Here is a 21,656-nt window from a genome sequence, read left to right as displayed (position 1 = left end):
CTGTGGACTTTAATCGAAGTGTCATGGGCATTTTGCAAAGTCTCTGGAACGTTCTTCTCTGTAGCATCCCAGCCTCCACTAGTCCTAGTTCATCCTCAGGCTTCATCCCTGAATTTCCCTCCTTGGTTGTGACTGCCACTCTCTTCTCTGGGGCCCAAAACAATGCCTATTTTGCATAACCATTGCCTCTTTTCTTCACTGGACTGTAAGGACTTGCTTTCTCCACCCCTCTTTGCTCTTTTCCCTTCATCCTTCTCCTGTATCCCCCTCCACCCCCATCCCCCGCTCAGCAGTCAGAGATCTGAGGTGGAGAAGACAAGACTCTCTTTTGCCACTCCTCTCAATCCGGGAGCAGTGCAGAGCTGTTCTCTGAAAGGTATCCCAAGAGTTTGCTCAGTGGGGCTTTGGGATTTTAGGGATGCCTGGGAGGCACCTGCAAACCGGAAGCTCGACTCCTGTTAAGTGCTGAAATCTCACCCTCCAACAAAACCAGAGTTCAGTAGACCCCTTCCTCCCCGCACCAGAGGAAGCAGTATTAGCCTGGCTGAAGCCAGTGCAATAAATTATATAGCTTCAAAGCACCTCATGTGCGACACAGTGCGCGGGTTTGCTAGACTAGTGCGTAAAGGCGTCTCTCCCGGTGCCAGGAGGGATGCAACCCATAGCAACCGACCGGTGCTCCCCACCCCCGCAGGCATCTCTAAGATCCTAGAACCGCAGTGCTGGAGGGGGACCCGCTGAGGGAAAGCTAGGTTCCCCTGGAGCCTTGCCAAGGGCGAGCTGCCAAGAACACACTCCTGATCTCGACCCATCTAGGCTTCTTCAAAAGGGCTGATGTTGTCCTGGATGCTTCCCCATCTGCTCCCTGTCCAGCCACCAGCTTGGCCCTTTGAAACCACCTTGGATACCAGGCAGAATAAGGAGAAAAGGCAGGCAGAAACTTGCCATTCAGGCCGGGTGCAAAACTGGGAAGGGGGACCTGATGAAGACTCTTCTCATGCCTATCCGCTTCCACCTAGCCTCAGAAGCCAGACAGACGCAGAGAAAGAGGCTGCGAGGTTGGCAAGGGAGTGCTATTCCGCAAAGGGTGCTGGCCAAGAGCCCAGAATTGTCAGTCCGGGCGACTGGCCACTGGGCTTCTGCCCGGCTCTTGGCTCTTGCACTCACCAAGCTTCACGGAGAGCTGCGCATAGTCCCCAGTGTCTGCAGTTGAAAGGGTAGTCGCAGGGCTCCGTTGGAAAGCACAGACTAGCTGCTCCTAGGGAAGGACCAAGTCACCAAAAGTGACTGGGGAAGGTATCCCAAATGCTTGGAGCCCAACACTCCTTTCGGGACTGGGAAGTGGGAAAAGAAATTAGTCCACTAGGGAACAGAGCAAGGTATCTGGTGGTTTCCTTAACATAAGGAAAGTTATCTTCTGGACTTCTGAAGCAGGGTGTGGTCACCTGTCACTCCGTGGTAGCACCTGGGGCGCAGCAGGGCGGCTCTCCAACCCCACACTACCCCAACTCCCACCGAGACAGTCTAGTGTCTTTGTAGAGGTTGTCGCGGGGCACCAGGCCTGTTAACTTTGGGACACCGGAGACAGAGTTAGCTGTCCTCCACTTCAGCTGTTTCCAAAAACCTATCTTTTCAGCTAGCATCCTTGGTACAACCGTGATTCCAGCTGAAGACCCTATCTGGGTCTTCTCCCAGGCCACCTTGTCGCCCTCTCGCGGAGTTCGTCTAGCCTGCAGAACGCCCACGGCAGGTCACGAGCAGCAGAAGGCGTGGTGGTTGCGGTGGTGGAGTGACACAGCTGCCAACAGCTGGCGCAGCTGCTGCGCTGCGCTCCGGGACCAGTGAGTACGCAGCCCAGGTACAACCCCTTCCCAGTGACGTCTCTGCAGCGGGTTATAAAAGCCTAGTGCGCAGCCTGCCAGGGTTCTGCTAACTCCTGAGCCCAGAAGGACCCGCGCCAAGACCGAAAAGCTGCGGGCGGCAGCAGAGGAGAAGGCTTCAGGGAAGCAAAGCAAAGGGGAGCTCACCAGCTGGATGCGGACTCCAGAATGCGGCCAGAGGATCAGAACTTTTGCGAGTAGAGCTGAGAGCGGCCCTTCTCCCCCCTCAAGCCCTCACGCAACACCCAGCTTTGCCTTTCCCGCCGCGCACATGTTAGTGGGAGTTGCTAGCAGCAGCAGGTGCAGAGAGGCGGGGCTGTCTTGCGGTCTAGAACTGTGAGGAATACAAGCACTGTACGGCAAACAAGAGCCTAGCGTGAAAGTGGAGGAATTTGGAGAGAACCTGGACCACACAAAGATCATACACAGGAGAAGCGTTGCTCCGGTGAGCAAGCGTCCTGCCAACAAGGACTGAGTTCTGCCCAGGAAACTTCCCACCTTCTGTGTGGCAGGATCTGAAGCCACAATAAGATTCTGCAGCAAAGAGGTGTGTGTGTGTGTGTGTGTGTGCCTGTAAAGAAGCCAGGACTTTGCTGCTTTGCCCCAAAATGGATAACGTCCTTCCCGTGGACTCAGACCTCTTCCCCAACATCTCCACCAACACTTCTGAGTCCAACCAGTTCGTGCAGCCTGCCTGGCAAATTGTCCTTTGGGCAGTTGCCTACACGGTCATCGTGGTGACCTCCGTGGTGGGCAACGTGGTGGTGATGTGGATCATCTTGGCCCACAAGAGAATGAGGACAGTGACCAATTATTTCCTGGTGAACCTGGCCTTTGCCGAGGCCTCCATGGCTGCTTTCAATACAGTGGTGAACTTCACCTACGCGGTCCACAATGAGTGGTACTACGGTCTCTTCTACTGCAAGTTCCACAACTTCTTTCCCATTGCTGCGGTCTTCGCCAGTATCTACTCCATGACTGCTGTGGCCTTCGACAGGTGAGTCTGTAATACTGAGAAAGCTCCAGAGTACTGCGACTCGGCTAAGGAGGTCTGGGACTGGAAGACCTGTGGCCTGAGAGCCAGACTGTGCGTCCATGCCCTGGGGCTCTGCCTGCCTGCTGGGTCCCTCTGATCTTAAGAGCCCATCGTTATTTCTCACCCTTTTCTCCCACTCCTCTCTAGCCTCTCTTCCTTCCAATTCAATAATTCTGTTTCCTTTACTTAACATCCCTTTCTGCACCGCCCCCCCCACCACCACGCCAGTCTCTGTAACTCCTGTCTTAACTCTTTCCCATACATTCTGCCTGTCCTCTCTCCTTTTTACTTTAGTGCCTGGGCATGGAATATCAAGGGCTCCCTGAACTCCTCTAGATCCGTCACTGCGTGTTACACCCTATTGTGGCTTTGTATTTTAAGTATATCTCAGCAAACTCCTTGCTTTTTTTTTTTTTCTCACCTTTTCCTGAAAATTCGGGAACTTTCCATTCCCACTTCGACTCTCCAGTGTTAAAGGAGAGTGAAAACCATTTGACCACAATCTTGAAACCCTTCAGGTTCTTATTTAGACCCCTGGTGCTGCTAGGAGCCTCCTACTCAGGATGGAGAAGCAGGTTCCTTTCCAGGGCTTCCCCAGGCAGGGATCCAAGCTTGCCCAGGGGGATTCTCAATTTCTTTTTCTGTGAAAGGTCAATGTTTTTCAGCCTGTGCATTTACAGAGAAATGTACTTGTTAGAAATAATTGAAAACTGGTCTCCTCCAGCCCTCAGATTAAGGTTTCAGAAGCCTGTTGAAATCGCAGAGGTTGGGCTCTTACAACACGGAGCCTGGCGCTCTGGAATGAATGGCTCACCAGGTGTCATGAGGGAAAATTGGAGACCACAGCACAGATGTATTGGTATTGACTTTTCCTGGGTGTCCCAGGTCTTTCATGCATGGTTTATATGAAGAAGGCTACCCTGTGTTTACTGAGATGTAAACGTGTGTTTAGCAACTGCCACAGGGACCCGAAGGTGGATTGGTTTGCCATTACTGTTGAGATAAATGAATGTGAGACACCCGAGGAAAGTATTAGGTTAAAAACCTTAAGGAAGAATATCCCAAATTACAGCCCTCTTTCATATGAAGACCACGGGTGTGTGATTTGTAGCTTGGTGTCTGTGGTGAGTGAATACTTTTAGAAACCAAGAAACTCGTTGCTCTCGTCTTGGCAATGGCACCCAGCTGTTGTGTAGGACTCGTCATGGTGTGTCCTAGAGAAAACATGTTGTGTGAGTCAGTTTGTGTTTTTAATGTGGGATGTAAACCAGTTGTTCAAAGAGCTAGCAAAAGGAACTATTTTACAAGCTTGTCCCTTGGACGGTGGGTGCCAGCTTTCAGATACTGATTCTGCTGGAGTGAGGTGTGCCTGTACACATTTCTGTGCTGGCATATCCATTTAACTCACAGAAGCTTCCTTAAACTGAAAAATAAGCCCCAGCATGGTGTGTAGCTAGATATATTAGTACAGTGAAACATGGCATTCCTGGTCCATGCACGCATGATTTCTCATCGTTCTGTGAATTAGAACTGAGTTGATTGTGTGTGTGTCTTCACTGCAATGGGGACTTGCCTGAGCTTCAGAGACACCTGCCAGTTGGTGTGAGCCCAAGTGCTTGGCAGCTGGGCTCTCCCTCTGATTTGCACAGGAATGCGTTCCACAACCTGCCTTTTCTAGGGGATTTAAGAGATTAAAGCAGGGAATTGGAGTTAGGGTCTTCACAACGGATTGTTGCGGAGAGCCGGGTTCCAGGCCCACTGGTGTCTGTCTTTACAATCATGTCAGGACCTTAGCACAGTGGGACACCTGCCCAGTGGCTCAGAGGATCTCAGATGCCAGAGCACAAGAAAGGCCAGGTGTGTGCTCTGTGCACATATGGCTCAGGGATGCTAACAGGGACATGCTCCAGGTTACACTTCAAATGAGAGTTAGGGCCCAGGTTTGTGGTCCACTCATGTCCCGCAAGGACACATTCCTGTTCATGCTCAGCTTCAGCAGCATTCTGGGAGTTCATTCCCTCAGGCCGCTGATGAAGGCGCCTTTTTGCATGCATGTCGGTTCATTCTTCATTCTCCCCCAAGAACACTGTGGAAAGAAAGGGGTACTAGCTGTCTCTTAGGGAGTGCTCACTCCTTCCACCAACATGGATATGCAGTTATGAGAAATGCTTACAAAAGATGCTAAATATTTTAGTGTCCTTTGAATTATTAACAGACAACCTCTGAACCAAATCTTTGAAAATGACAGCATGTTTTTTTCTGACCATAAAATTAAACCTTATTTATTGCAGAAGATTTTGAAAATAGAAAGAGTATAAACAGAAAAAAATTCAAACTTTTACCTCACCATCCCAAAGACCACCTGTTAACATTTGAAACTCTCATTTATGAGCATTAACTACCACACGGAGGCCACGTTCGTGGAGGCCACGTTCATGGAGGCCATGTTCTGCGTTTCCCATTGATAGCGATGGGAAACTAACAACTTATCCTCTCAGGGCAGGAGATTCTAATTGAACTCAGTAGGTCACATACGAAAAGAAGACAGAGTAGAGGCAGAAGTGAAAAGAAGGTTCCTCAGAGAGGAAGGGAGATGAGAGAGGACAATGGGGGTAAACGTGACTAAAATTCACTTTATAAATGCATGAAGCTGTCAAACAATAAAAATTTAATATCTTCAGAAATACACTTAATGTCTTCATAGTACTGACTGTGTTATTTCCATTTCCCACTGTCATGTAGGTAAGCAATCTTACGTATTTTGTCATCATACTAATGCTCTCATGAACATTTCCATACCATAATTTTGCTTTATATTTTCTAAACCAGAAAAGGTTCCCAGAAGCACAATTACAGGATCGAATGAACCATGAGATAAAAAGTTGCTCCTTTTTATTTTAAAGGATGATAAACTCTGGACAGAACAGAGAGTACATTGTTCTAGATGCTTCATTTGAATCTCAATAGCACAAAAGAGACGGTATGGTGGCTTTGCTACCTGTTGGTTGAACGGACACACAAATTGATAATTAAAACACCCCTAGAAGAATATTTGGAAAAATAGGTAAGAGTGTGAAGAAAATATAAATAGAACCTTAAGATCTCGCTACTGAGAATTAGTCAGCTAAAAACCCCGCCATGCCTGTGTCTGTGATGTGCACCTCCATTTACATGTTAAGGAGTAAATTTTAGATCATAACAAAACCCATCAATAGGTGACTTTTTGGTTTCCTTGATTTTCTTTTCCAAGGCTTTTCATACTGTTGTTGTCTGATATTATAGCATGGTTATATTCCACATCATAAGATATTTTTAAAACTGAGATGCCTAGCATGTCGCTTAGTGGTAAAACACTTACCCAGCACACATAGAATCCGGGTTCAATCCCTAGGACCATAGAAAAGCAGTACTTAGAAGATGCATTTCATATGTGACTGCAATCGTCTTCATTATGATAAGTAGCTTTGAAATGTAATATTTTACACATAAATGGTTTGTCCTTACTTATTGTAGGGGGTGTTTGTATGCCCTGGCATGTATGTGGAGGTCAGAGGACAACCTGCAGAGGTCTGGTTCTCTCCTTCTATCACATGGGCCCCAGAGATAAAACTCAGACTTGATAAGCAAGAGCCTCCACCAGACGAAACACCTTGCAGGTCCCTGGACATAAATCTCGGAAAACGTCTCTCTTTTCTGAGAAGAAACTCCTTGAAGTGATTTGGTTAAGCTATCTTTCTAAAATTTGCCAAATTTCTTTTTAGGACCAAAATATATGAAGAGAAATAAAACTTCAGTTGCAGACTGCAGCATTAATTCAAGATTTCCTGCAGTCATTTGTTCTGTAAATGGAGGTGGGGGAGGCCTCTCCTCTAGAAGAAGTAGCATTTTTAGAAAGATTTATCTGGTTTTGTTTTATGCACATGAATGTTTTGTCTGTGTGTATGTTTGTGTGTCACGTGAGTACCTGGTGCCGAGGGGCTCAAAAGAGGGAAGAGGATCCCCTGAAACTGAAATGACACATAGTTGTGAGCTACCGAGTGGGTGCTGAGAACTAAACCCAGGTCCTCTCAAGAAGAGCAAGGAGTGCTCTTAACTGCTGAACCCTCTCTCCAGCACCGAGCACCCATTTTATAAAGGTTAGGTTTCTGAGGCCAGCAAAGCTAAGTGAGTTCAGCTCTTCTCCAGCTAAACTTCAAGGAATTTTTCCTGTGTCGCACTTAAAATGTAAACATCTTGTTAGCTACAAAAGGTACAGGTGTGCCTGTGTGATGCTTCCTGGTTTTCCAAAGTGGGGGCTGCTGAGAGGTGGGGCTCCGCTTACAGGGGCTGGGGATGATGAGCATTTTCTCAGTGGACTCCAAGGAGTGAGCCGGCAGCTGGACCCCAGTACCTAAGGCTAGAGGGAAGCAAACCAGGCTCACAGCAGCAGGAGACTGGGAGGAGCAGTGGTTTCTCTCCCAGGAAGAGTCTGGAGTGATTTCAGTGAGATCAGAGGTAAGCACTGGTTTCTGTTCAGACTGTTCTAGACTGTTGTGTTTTGAGTAAAACTAAAGGGCCGAATGGGATTACCTCTAGACAACAGAAGATAAGAAATAGAGTTGTCCCAGGGGCAAAAGCTGGAGACTAAAGAAAAAAGGTGAATGAGCTCTCTGGATAACTAGAAGAAGAACCTAAAACAAAGCCATGCACAGTGACAGCATCCCTCTTGCTGTGTCCAGGCCACAGCAAGCTTCCAGGCCTCTACCCTTGAAACTTATTTTACTGGCTAGACCCAGATGCTATTGTTCGTGTCAAAGCAGTCTGGTCAGTCCTTTGTCTCTCTACCCAGAGGTAGGTCTCAGACCCCAGGATCTTTTGCACTCAGATGGACCAAGACACCCATGAGACCTAGGAGACCGTGTGGACCTAGGTTCCCACCACCATGGCCCAATCTTTGCAAATCAGGAGCCTGTGATGTCCCGTGGTTGTTAGTGGACTCTGAGTTTGGTACATTAAGGCACTGAGGCCTCAGGACTTTCTCGTAAAAGGTTCAGTGCTGCTGGGCAGTGGTGACATATAGCTTTAATCCCAGCACTCAGGAGGCAGAGGCCAGCCTGTTCTACAGAACAAGTTCCAGGATGGCCAAGGCTACACAGAGAAACCCTGCTAAAAAAAAAAAAAAAAAAAAAAAAAAAAAAAAAAAAAAAAAAAAAAAAAAAAAAAAAAGTTTGATGCTTACCTCCTTCCGGGAGCAGTCCCCATTACACATCTCTGTCACCTGTTCTCCCAACTTTCGGGAATCTCTAGTGTTGTGGTGGTACTTTGTGCTGCTGACTGTTTCTTAGCTGGCAGAAATGTATGTCACACTGGGGAAGAGAGAGTACTTTTCTCAATGCAAAAGCATACAGTAGGAGTGTAAGACAGATGTTGCTACTGTTACTATTGGTTTGGAAAGTGCTGAGGAGGATCACAAGAGAGAAAATCCTTTGGACTTAGACGTTAAGTGGAAAGACTGTCGAAACCAGGTCAAGGTGGTCCATCCTAAGTCAGGCATTTTTATCTTCTCTTGAAGAATTTGTGCTGTGCATTGGCGAGTAAATCTCTCAGAGGCAAGTATGATATAAAACACTGGGCAATGTGGCTCACAAAGGTTACAGGGGTGAATTTTACAAGAGGGAGGAGGGAAGAGTGTGCGGTCAGCAGAGACGATAATCAGGGAAGACTGCGTACAGTGGTGACACCGTCTCGGAAAGGGGTTATTAGTGCATATATGTACATATTTATAAAGGTGGGATACTAGGTAGGACTGCATGACAAAGGCATCGAGCTCAAACGTATTTGTTGGAGGATGACAGATTAAATGAATGAATAGAGTTATATTCAAATATAAATGTGGTGTTGGTGACTGGAAAGGTCAGCAACAGGCAAATGAGTCCAGTCCACTTTGGATTTGAAGTGAAGACACATTGATTAGTTGGAAGTGCCTGAGAAGCAAGTTGAGACATGGGCTAGAAAACAAGTTAGGGATGTTGTAATAGGAGCGGCGGGGCTACGTTCCTGGCACCTGGCCGCCCGCATGGCTTATGCCCCGAAATAATTACACGGAAACTGTATTCTTTTGAATACTGCCTAGCCCATTAGCTCCAGCCTCTCATTGGCTAGCTCTTACATATTGATCTAACCCATTTCTAATATTCTGTGTAGCCCCACGAGCTGGCTTACCAGGGAGGATCTTAACCTGCGTCTGTCGGGAGTGGGAGAATCATGGCGACTCCCGACTCGGCTTCTTTCTCCCAGCATCCTGTCTGTTTACTCCACCCACCTAAGGGCTGGCCTATAAATGGGCCTAGGCAGTTTCTTTATTATTTAACCAATGACCTTCCTCCATCATAGGGATCACATCACAGATGGAGGGGGTTCTGCACATGGAGATGGTAAACATTTGGCTGCGTAGAAGTAGAAATCACCTCTTCTGCTTGGATATGTGTCTCCTGAGAAAGGCTTGAGAGTCACAGGAATGTCCTACGAGGAACAAGAAGGAGAACAAACAGATAGAGAGGTAGAAGAGATGTCAGGACAAAGGTTAGCAAAAGCGACCTGAGTTGGATTCTGTTCATTAGAGTGAGGAACATAGAGAACATTGGACTTTGAAGTTAGAGAGCACGGGTGACCTGCAGAGAGACAACATCTACAGACGACAGTGGACGGGGCGGCAGCATGAGGAATGAACGAGCGACTTCTCAGTTATCTACCCACTGTGCCAGACACTGGAGCACTAAACTCAGCTTTGGCCTCCAGATGTTGAGGCGCTATGACCTTGGTGTCTTTGCCCACGTTCACTCAGTCTTCAGGGATCCACAGAGATGCAAATAGAGAATCTGATGCAACCAATGCCGCACTGGAGATTGGGGAGGGAGGGGTTAAAAACAAAGACTTCCATTGGGAATGTGGGAAAAGTTTTCTAGTTCCAAGAGAAGAAGGGGGAAGGAGGAGGGAAAGGGAGTAGATGAGTGGGCTGCGGAGAAAAGAACATGTAGCCTTGTATTTTAATTAAGTTCAAGGATGCTAGATTGGAAATGCTCATAACGATTTATTAATATCTGTTACTTGGAAATTAGGCAGATTTCATGTTAACAAAATTAATAATGATGTCTTGTTTCTGTAAGCTTTCCAATTCATTGTCTCATCCAACCTTCATGCTGCCAGTAGGATTCCTTGCCTACGTCACTAAGGCAATTAGATGCAACACCTTTTACCATGGTCCATCAACTCTCCATCTTCTCAGAACCTGAAGACCATGGACATTGCTCCTGTGTGCCCACACATGTCTTCTCATGGTAGCTGTTGAATGATGGCTAAGGAAAGCTTCCACTGAAAGTAGGGACTTGTTAGGCTTCTTTCTCCAAATACCGAGTGCATTCAACGCTTCAGATGGCCCTTCACAACTTTCTACCTCCAAACAAATTCAACCTCACAGTCTCTCAGACAGGGCAGCGCCAGAGCTTCAAACACATTTTAAGTCTTTTCTTCTGTTTGTCACTGTTTGTTAATTGGCTCCACTTGGTTGTCACATCATTATAAAACCTTTCCCGGTGTATAACTGCAGTCTGCCCATCTGGGTTGGGGTAGCTTCAACTGGTCTACTGTCTCTTCTCTAAGTCAGCCTTTCCAGTATATCCCTCCAGGGCTTCCTGATCCTTAGTTCACTCACTGCCCATGAGGTTTTCATCTTTCCATTTTTGTTATTCTCATTTGTTGATGGGATGCTTAGAAGAAGATGATCAGAATGAAGCATCCATCCTGTCAGCATGACCCTGTAACACCATGTGCTGTAGGACTCAAATCCTTAGCTCAGAACACTTCTATTTAGAAGCTGACTCTGTCCTGTTGTTCTAAATGAGATGCCATTACCTATTCTTATCCAATAGCAATGTAACTGTCTATGAGGTGCTAGTTTCTAACACTCCTCCCTGCCCACTAGACTTCAAGCTCCATGAAAACAAGGATGCTCTGTGTCGTTTCTGTTTCCAGCACATGCACAGTACCTGGCACAAAGTAGGAATTCATTATACTGTGTTCACTAGAGACAAACTGAGTGTGCCTCCCTGGTATACATTGGAAGATCTGAAAACTGATTTCTGCGAATGAGTCGCACATCCTAAACCATGTGTAAAATGTTTGATGTTGAAGCAAAAGAAGAACATCGCTAAGTGTCTGCTATATAGAGCTGTCTGGCAGCAGAGAACACTCTTCATTAAAGCTCTCCATTCTAAAATACCTACAAGTTCTAATTCACACCTATCTCTTCCTCATACTACTTGGCAATCCCTATGGGGTCTTCGTTATCCCATGATGGCCCTAATACACACTGTTACCCCAGGAGTAGATCTGTAGTTGGAAGATGTGTTGATCATTACCACCACACCCCCAGCTGGGATTACATGGAAAATTATCATCGCTAGCCTATTATCAAACCCATGGTCTTTCCTCCAGTTCTACTTTTCTCGTCCTTTTGAGTCAATACCTACAGAAACTACCTTCCATCCAGCCCTCTAAGACCTGCCCACATCAGCTAAGTGCCTAGTCCAGGGCTGGTGATGCGGTTTTATAGTGTGACCTAAATGCATAGTACTCAGACACAGGAAAATTCCAGCATACAATGGCCTATATACACTCTGGGTTGGGAGACAGAGTGCATGACCCTCTCATGCCCAATAGGAAAGGCTGCAATTGTACTTCAGTGGGAGAGATAGCAGGAGAGTCTCTGAGGAGGGACCCCAGGGAACGGAGAGGACTTTAACTGTGACATCAAGATCTCAGCCTCAGTATGAGTTCACTGTAACACATGAACTGCTTTAAAAATGATATCGGTGATGGGGAGTTAGCTTAGTTGGTAAGGTTATAGTCTTGAAAGCATCAGGACCGGGTTTGATTCCCAGAACCCACACTTTTAGAAGAGGCAGCTGAAATCAGGGTGAAAGGCTCAGACAACAGGTTCCAGCACGGGTTCTACCATGTTCTAGCTATGCAAACATCATCAAGACACTCAATGTAGCTGAACTTTATTGTCGGACAAAACACATTCAATAAAACTAAGCCCAGGCTGGAGAGATGATGGCTCAGCAGTTAAGAGCACTTGCTGCTCTTCCAGAGGACCAGAGCTCAGTTCCCAGCTACCAGCGACTCACAACCATCTGTAATTCCAACTCCAGGGAATCTGACATGCTCTTCTGACCTCCATGCCTATGGTACTCACACACAAACTCATACAGAGAATGTACACAAGAGAAATAAAAAATGATTAAAAGAATCTTTTAAAAATCTAACCTCATAGGGTATTGTTGCAAATAGAGAGCGAAAGGTATGAAAAATGTTTCGGATCATTGACTGACATCTGGTAAGAACGCATTACTGGTAATGGGGATCCTGATCTCTAATAAACCCTGACTTATCCTGTGTCCATTAGACACCCCCATTTCTGTCTCAGCCTCCCCTTGGCTTCAGTGCACACCAGGTATAATAACACCAAGGTGAAGCGTCTTTCCTCGATGAGATTACAGTTTGAGGTCAGCCTGATTGAGCCGCCCATCTCTGGCTAAATGCGCTTCAGCGCCACTGCCACCCATGGGGAGGTACACACTAGAAGTCCATCATTTACATAATTACAGCTCGTGCTGCAGAGGGACTAAAAGCTTTCCTCCCTACCATGCATTAAGCTAGCGTGTTCAACCTTCTGACACTGTAAAATGACATTGTCATCTGCAAGGATTCATGTTTAAGAACCGCCAAATAGAGCTTTTTCAAAAAAAAAAAAAATCCTAAGGTTTGAAGTAAGTTTACAGTTCTGTGTTGGGGCCCACAGTCACAGCTATCAAAGGATACACAAAGTCTGGAGGCTGCAGGTACCTCCTACCGATCCCTGATGTTCCCCAGCACCACCTTCTCAAGGACAGTGCATTTTGTTCCTTGTATGGATGCTTGCCTCTGCAAGGAGGAGTTGACATCTAACTCAGCACTGCAGTGTTCTTTGGCCTGAGCACATCCTCCCCCAGGGCAGTTTGTGTGTTAACATTAAGCATCCATTTCTCTTGACCTTTGACTAAATCTCAATGAGCTCTTAAATGCTAGGCAGGACCCCGCCCCAAGCATCTCAACACCTTTTCCAAGCTCATCAAGGAATTTTTACAGATCCTCAGATAGTGACAGCTCTTTTGAATTTAGCAAATCAAAATGCAATCTTTAAAATCTAAGCACCACTTATAAGCTTGACTAATTAAGTTCTTCCTAAACATTCCAAACTATAATCACAAATTTAATACATCTGTTTTTTTCTTAAAACCATCAGACTCCTAACAGCAGGATTTATAAGTATTTGGGACAAAATTCCTCTCAGGACTTAGTGTAGGTCTTTCAAACCAAATACCTTAAAACTCCCCTAAGATAGCATTCTCTTAAAGCTTAGGAATTCAACTTACAAATTCAGCAAGCTTGCATCTAAATATCAAATACAAAATACATTTGTTAATTCTCCTGAACATGGCAATTAAATTACAAATCTCCTAAGTAAAATGCTCCGATGTTAGGTTCTCTTTGCTACAAATTCAAAGAAAATCATGCACAGAGCAACTTCCGACCACCACAAAACTCACTTTCTTAAGCACACGTTACTTACACAACACTGCTATTTCTTTGCTGTCTCTTTCATTTGTGTGTATGTGTGTGTGCTTTTGTGTGCACATGTGCACCCGTAGACACTAGATATGTCTTCCTCGGCTGTTGCCTATCTTATCTTTTTAAGACAGTGTCTCACCTTGAACCTGGATCTCAGCAATTCAGTAAGATTGGCTTGCCAATGAGTTCCAGAGAGCCAAAGCCCTGGACTGAGATTTCAGTTATGCCGCCATGTCCAGTTCTGTATGTGGGCATCTTAACTTAGGTCATTGCATTTGTCCAGCAAGCCCTTTACTGACTGAACCACATCCACAGCCCTTCTCTTTTCTATTTAATGCCTTCCAGCTTCCCAAGTCATCCTCTGTAGGTGCCATCTGGAGTCCTAAAATCGGGGACTGAGTCAGAGGTCTGAATCTGAGGATTCCACATGGAGGTCTTGCCGAGATGCATCCCAGATCTAAGCCCCTCTCCCAACAGAGGTCTGCTTACTCAGTACCCATAAGGCTCGCCTACACTTTCCCACTGGAATTATTTAGAAGTTCCTAGAAACCATGTCCTCTATTCCCTTGGATACCTTCAAATTTTACTCTTTGCCAATTTTTTACATTTTATCATCTAACTTACAAAAATGGATGGGGTCATGTAAAACCTCAGCCTACTCACCCCAGGTTTACATGCCTTCCTCTTCTTTCTCTTCCTTCTTCTCTTATTTTATCTTATAGGGACCAAATCCTTCTCTGTTGTCACTAATGGCATGCTTCTGGTTCCCCAATGTGGAGTTCCAAGTTGAGAGGCTGCATCTGGTGATGAGTTTTTTGTCAACAGAGTTCAGAGATACTGCAAGGTGTGTCGTGGTCAGAGCTGATAGCATTAGCATGCATACATGCATACATGCAGGCATGCATACTTACATATATACATATATGTGTATAAAAAGAATATATATTCTCTTTATATACATGTGTCTATATATGACCCCTTTATATATGCCAACAGGCTGCTCTCCAGCTAGACTAACAACGGCTATCTACTAATGTAAAGTCAAAGAATCCAGTGGTTGTTCAGTCCACAAGGCTGGATGTCTCAGCTGATCTTCAGTGTACACCAGAGTCCTGAAGAAGTGGGTTCTAATGCCAGTGATGGAATGAACTTGCCAGCAAGAGCAAGGGTAAGCAGGCAAAGAGCTAAAACTTCCTTCTTCCGTGACCTTTAGATAGGCTGCCAGCAGAAGGTGTGGCCCAAATTTAAGGTGGCTCTTTCTACCTCAAAAGACCCAGATTTAGGGTGGGCCTTCCACTTTAAATAATTTAATTAAAAAAAATCCCCACAGGGATCCAGATGGAGCTAGAATTGCAAACAGAAGCAGTCCTGAGCATGACTAATTAGTTAGTGTAGTAACTGAAATGGGGTATCCAAAAAGATACCACAATATGAACACCAAGGTGGGGCTCATGGGGACTCTTTTTCTACTCGGAAGGTCTCATCTCTACTTCAAGGCAGGAATGTGTCCTTGACCATTACCAACTCTTCAAGCGGTGTGAAATGCAGCTAGTTAGTACAGTAGTGGACCTGAGCTCTTTAAAGAGGTACCATGAGATGACTACAAACCCCATGGCCTAATCCTCTCTGGAGCCACCCTTTACATTTGTTCCCAGAATGCTTTTCTCTTGCTGCGTGGACTGGTGAGGATCTGAAAGTCAGAAGGTCAAGATTCAACTGGAGTATCAGCAAAATCAGAATATTTTTGTTTTTTTTTAGTGACCTGGTGTGATGGCTGGTTTTAATGACAACTTGCCACAAATTAGTCACATGAGTAGGAAGCCTCACCTACAGAATTGTACCTGATCATCTTAATAGTCGTGAGAAACTCACCTCCAAATGTGGGGGGCACTTCCAGAGGCAGCCCAGATGAAACATGGCAGAAGCAACGTTATTCAGTGTTTGATTGCTTGGCCTCCTCTGGCCACTGAGTCAGCTTACCCTGTTGCTGTTACTACTGTTGACATCAGAACCTGCCTTTCCAGGTTTCAATCACTGACTAAGGACCAAGAGTTTCCCAGGAAACTTTCAGGTCTTTGGTGCCTGGTTGGGATTGCTGAAGTACTCAATCTCAAGGACTGAGCAACTTCTGGGTTACCAGACTCCCCATTGTGAGACAGCCAACATGGGGCTACTATTCTGGCTGTTGAGGCACCCACTTCAAAGACTGAGCAACCACTGGCTCTCAGCCTCTCAGGTGTGAGACAGCTGTTGTTACTATTCCAATATAAGATGACTTGATAAATTCTATTTATACTGTATTCATCCTGTGGTTTCTGATCTCTAGAGAATCCCAAACAACACACCCTGATAATCATTGGAGATAGAGAATCCAGATAGTTAGTCCTAGCGACTAGAGCAATATGCAGTATAGACAGGAACAGACTCTGTATAACACAGAAGTCTCTGGAGCTGCTTTGTAATGAAACCGTGCTACATACAGCACCAAGGAGAAGGCTTCCTATTTCTGTCAGAGTTGTCTCCTCCGAGTGCCAAGAAACTCTGAGTTTAGATCCCAAGTGAGATTGAACTTGCCGTCTCTTCATCTTCTTCCATATTTGTAAGTCAATAATGACTTTGATCATGCTTCTAACCTGGAAGAATGTTATCATCATTAAGAAGTGGCCGTGCCTATTTCTCAGAAAATTACGAAACAACTTTCCTCAAGACGCAGCAATACCACTTTTGGGTATATACCCAAAGGATGCTCAATCATGCTACAGGACATGTGCTCAACTATGTTCATAGCAGCATTGTTTGTCATAGCCAAAACCTGGAAACAACCTAAATGCCCCTTAACTGAAGAATGGATAAGGAAATTGTGGTACATTTACACAATGGAGTACTACACAGCGGAAAAAATAATGACATCTTGAAATTTGCAGGCAAATGGATGGATCTAGAAAACATCATATTGAGTGAGGTAACCCAGACTCAGAAAGACAGTTATCATATGCACTCACTCACAAATGGCTTTTAGACATAAAACAAAGAAAATCAGCCTACCATTCACAATCCCAGAGAACCTAGACAACAATGAGGACCCTAAGAGAGACTTACATGGATCTAATCTACATGAGAAATAGAAAAGGATAAGATCTGAGTAAATTGGGAGCATGGGGACCATGGGAGAGGAGTAAAAGGGATGGGATAGGAAGGGAGGGGAGCAGAGAAAAATATATAGCTCAATAAAATCAATTAAAAAATAAATAAGAGTGCCGGGCGGTGGTGGCGCACGCCTTTAATCCCAGCACATGGGAGGCAGAGGCAGGTGTATCTCTGTGAGTTCGAGACCAGCCTGGTCTACAGAGCTAGTTCCAGGACAGGCTCCAAAGCCACAGAGAAACCCTGTCTCGAAAAACCTAAATAAATAAATAAATAAATAAATAAATAAATAAGAAGTGGCCATGCTTCTAACCTGGAAGAATGTTATCATCAAAGTGGCCATGCTTCTAACTTGGAAGAATGTTATCATCATTAAGAAGAGACTTTAGGACTGGAGACATGCCTCAGTAGTTAAGAGCACTGACTGCTCCTGCAGAGGACTTGGGTTCTGTTCCCAGCACATGGAAGTTCATCCAGTGCCCTCATCTGGCCTCACTGGACACATCACACATGTGGTGCACATACATTTGTGCAAGAAAATACACATTCACATAAACAAACCTTAAAGAGATAGATAGAGAAATAGGCAAAGTAGGCAGAGAGAGGTGGGGGTGGGACAGACAGACAGACACTTTGGACTACAGCTCCACACAGCCCCCAGGATCCAGTGAATTGGGATTGAGATGAGAGGCACTGTCCTGCTGGGAGAGCCAGAGTTAACTCTTCAGCCCTCCTGCACCTTAGTCAGTGGAGCATGCTGCTCACAAGCCCTGGGGTGAGGCCAGTTTTCCAAGAGCTGGGCTTTCTGCCAGGGTCTGTCTTTTCCCCTTCTCTCTCCTCTTTCTCCCCCTTTGCCTGTGTCTTTCTTCTTCTTCTTTTGCCCCCTCCATAAATAGAACACTCCTTGTTCTCCCTCCTAGCCCTTCCTTTGCATCGTGAAAACAAACATATTCAATAAATGTCAATGAGTGAGAAACAGAGATAGAGCAGGTGAAAAAACAAAGGCTGTTATGTACAAAACATTTACACAGCAATATAAAAAATCAAATTACTAGAGTTCTCATTAAGCAAATGAGCCCATAAGAATGCCGAAAAGATTCTGGGAGGCTGTTCATTATTGAGGTATGAACATAAACTACTTTTTATAAGAAAAAAATACCTTAGTCTTTAACAACATCTGCAAAACTTCAAATTTCTTCCTGGTCTCTCTCGATGTACCTGTTTTAAGCCATAAAATATTACAGATTTACTCAAAAGAATTGGCTACTTACCAAAAGCTATAGCATGCAGAGAAGCAAAAGCAATCAAATCTTGTCTAACAGTTCAAATGCTGCCACCACTGATCCTTAGCAATGATTTCACCCCAAAGCAATTTTTCTATGCATATGGTCATTTTCATATTTAGAGACCTCCTCTTAGTCAGTTTTCCATTACCATAACAAAATGTTTGAGATAACCAACTTAATAAGAGAAAACGTTAGTTTTGGCTCATGGCATCGGAGGCATCAGTCAGTCCATGGTCACATGCCCCCCTTGCCTTGAGCCTGTGGTGACACAGAACCTCCCAGAATTAACATAATGTGGAAAAAGTCTGTGGTCTTCAAGGAAGTGGGGGTGAGTGCAGTCCTAACATGCCCTTCTATGCACACTCCCAGTGACCTCACTCTCCAACTCAGCTCCCAACTCTTAAAGCTTCCACCACCTCCCAGTAAGACCACAGACTGGTGACCAAACCTTTAACATACAGGGGACATTCAAGATCCAAACTATAGCAGTCATTCAGTATATAGTTTTAATTTTTTAATTTCACAGAATTTATTACTCACTATTCTCACCGATGTGACAAAATACCTGGCAGGAACACCTAGAAGGGGAGGGAGAGTGGAAAGGAGAGAGGGAGGGAGGGAGGGAGGGAGGGTGGGAGGGAAGGTAGGAGAGAGGGAGGGAGGGAGGGTTTTTTGGTCCCAGAGTTTGAAGGCACAGTTCATCATGACCAGGAAGGGCAGGCAGATAACAAGAGCAGGAAGCAGTGGTCACATTTTGTCTGTAGTCAGAACACAGAGAGATGAATTCTGGTACTCAACTCATTTTCTCCATTTTCCATTTTTGTTCAGTCTGGTTGGTACCTCAGTGTGGGGCACTGCCACCCTCATTGAATATGGGTCATCCTGCTTCAGTTAGGCCTCTCCGGAAACACTGTCACACACATTCCCAGAGGTGTGTCTCCTAGGTGACTCCAAATGCAATCAAGTTGGCAAGAAAGATGAACCACAACACAAAATAACCTAAGACATATTTCACACAATAAATACTTTTTCCACAAAATTATGTTGGATGTTTGGAAAATATCACCATTTAAGCAATTTTTTATCCTTAAATTTAATGACATCCTTAGTTCTTTGCCACAATATGTAATTTGTCAATGTTCTCACTGAGCTTGCGTGTGTACATGGCTACTGGGATAAACTCTTCAAAGTCTGTTCAGAATGTTAAACACTACGGCAAATAAACAACACTAGGAATACCTAAACAACTGAGCAGCAGCATTAAGAGGATTGTTTGTGTACAGCACACAGGAGTGTTACTTTACCTATTTTTATAGCATCGGCTACATCTTTTTTCCCAATAGCAAACATTAAAAATGTTGTTTAGGGGCTGGAAAGATGGTTCAACTGTTAAGAGCACTGGGTTCTCTTGCAGAGGACCCAGGTTCAGTTCCCAGGCCCCACTGGAGAGTGGATTCCATTTCCAGGGGTCTAATACCCTCATGTGGCCTCCATGGGAACCACACACATGTGGTGCGTGGACACACATTCAATCATCTGCACATGGAAAATACATTTCTGATTAATAAGTATCTTTTTATAAATTCATCATTTTTATTATCCTCAGTTATATAGCTGATTTTAAAATCTTCCTTTTAAGGAACACATTCTAGATTAAGGATCTACCCTCTAACTTTCATAGCAAGCAAATAGTCTTTTAAACTATTTTTAAACTTTATTTAAAAACTATTTTCTTTTAAAACTTCCTCTTTAATGGTCACTCTAAATAGAGTAGTTATGAAATTCAACATTGACCTTTAAAAAATTGTTTCTTTTGTGTCAGGCTCAGAAAAACCTTCCTTGATCAAAAAATAAATAAATGTGCATAAATAATTTTATTTTATGGTTCCAAAGGTAATTTTCTCCCCACCAGCAATTTAGTTCAAATCACCTCTTTTCTAAAATGCTACAGAATTATCGAATGATTATTTCCATACAGATTTGAGTGAGATAGTACCTTTGTCCTGTCCTAAATTTTGTTCATCTTTGGGTGATCTATATTTTTAATTATGCAAACTATTTTATTAATGCATATTGTTGTGCATATTAATGGAATTCCTTGTGATGATTTCATGTGTGGACACACGATGCATTGCTCATATTCATCCACACTTTTTCCACCTCCCCTCTGCACTCTGCCCGGGTCCTAATAATCAGTATTCTTCTTTCAATTTAATTTTCTCTATCAATTTCCATATGTGGAAAAGAACATATAGCCTGCTTACCTATCCTAAAGTCACATGAGCCATGCATTCATCCTTCTAAAGACTCTGGGTTTATTATTTAAATACCCCTGATGAGATTGTGAGGGGGAAGAAAAGGTCTAGAGGGGGAAATGGCAGGGAGGGTAATGGAATATATGTGTCAAGAAAGCAGACAAGGCTGGGCAATGGTGGCACACGCCTTTAATCCCAGCACTCCTAGAGGCAGAGGCAGATGTATCTCTGTGAGTTCAAGGCCAGCCTGGTCTACAAAGTGGCTTTCAGGACAGGGTCCAAAGCTACAGAGAAACCCTGTCTCAGAAAAAAACAAAAAAAAAAAAGGCAAACATAAGATAGGAGAAACTTACTGGGGGAAGAGCAAAAGGGAAAGATGGAGGAGTCTGCTAACGATATGCATGCATGAGAATGTCATAGTGCAGTGAAGCCCATCTCTTTGCATGCTTACTATTTTTTTAATTTTAATAATAAAAAATAAAATATTCCTGCTCAAAAGTCCAAGTGGAATTTCCACGAAACACATTTGACTCAGTGAACTGACTCAGTGGCTCATTTCCTCAGGAGGAGACTGTTAGCACAGCAGGGGCTTTTCAAGGGCAAATGTGGTGCCTCATCTGTGTAGGTTTCTTCATACAGAGTCTTAGGTTTCCTTATAATTTTAAATATACTTAGTGTCTGGAGAGATGAAGCAAAGGTTAAAAGCTCTGGTTGCTCTTGCAGTTGGTGGGAATTTGGTTCCCAGAATCCATGTGTCAGCTCATGGAACCTGTAATTCCAGTTCCCAGACACTCATTGCCCTCTTCTGGCCTTCCATGGGTACTGCACATATGTGGTGCACATAAATTCATGTAGACAAACACTTATACACTTAGAAGAAAAAAATGAATCTTTAAAAATAATAGACTATTTATATCATGTTTATAAATTATGACGATTTCAAATATAAATTTAATAGTTTTGGTTGTTTAATGCAAGGCAACAATGTTCCCACTTCCTCTGATGGATTATTGCTGGCCCATTAGAAAGCTACTGGTCCTACAACACCTAACAGGTCTAGAAGTCCTGCGCATTAGCTAGAGCACCACTGATTTTCCCAGGTCTCCCTGAGATCACAATATCATTTACAGTCACCAATCTTTTATTTTGCTTTTATGTGCTACATCCTTTGCATCTTTATTTACTAGATTTTTCAGAGAAATATTAATTGAAACTGGCCTGTGTTAGCATCTTTTTCTTATCTATTACTACAATGTCTCTCTTAAAATCCCTGTCTCTCTTGGTTTCTGGTAGATACTTTTAAATTACATCATTTCATTCTCAGTTTACTAAGAGATTTCATGAGATCTTGATGCTTAAGGATTTATTTTTGTTATTTTTATTTATGTGTGTGTATGTGTATGTA

General features: G+C 44.3%; 1 protein-coding gene across 1 annotated transcript in view; it reads left to right on the top strand.

Moving 5' to 3' along the window:
- The first annotated feature begins 2,024 nt into the window (after positions 1–2,024).
- The window catches only part of Tacr1 (tachykinin receptor 1), a 180,921-nt gene continuing 161,289 nt past the window's right edge, over positions 2,025–21,656 (top strand). The window contains exon 1 of the mRNA XM_057775390.1: positions 2,025–2,877. Coding sequence (XP_057631373.1) covers positions 2,489–2,877 — 389 coding nt within the window. The 5' untranslated portion in view covers positions 2,025–2,488. The remainder of the gene's footprint in view (positions 2,878–21,656) is intronic.

The sequence above is a fragment of the Chionomys nivalis genome, chromosome 1 (genome assembly GCF_950005125.1).
Source record: "Chionomys nivalis chromosome 1, mChiNiv1.1, whole genome shotgun sequence".
In the NCBI taxonomy this organism is placed as follows: domain Eukaryota; kingdom Metazoa; phylum Chordata; class Mammalia; order Rodentia; family Cricetidae; genus Chionomys; species Chionomys nivalis.
The sequence above is the reverse complement of the archived record's forward strand: the minus strand, read 5'-3'. Positions and strand labels throughout refer to the sequence as shown.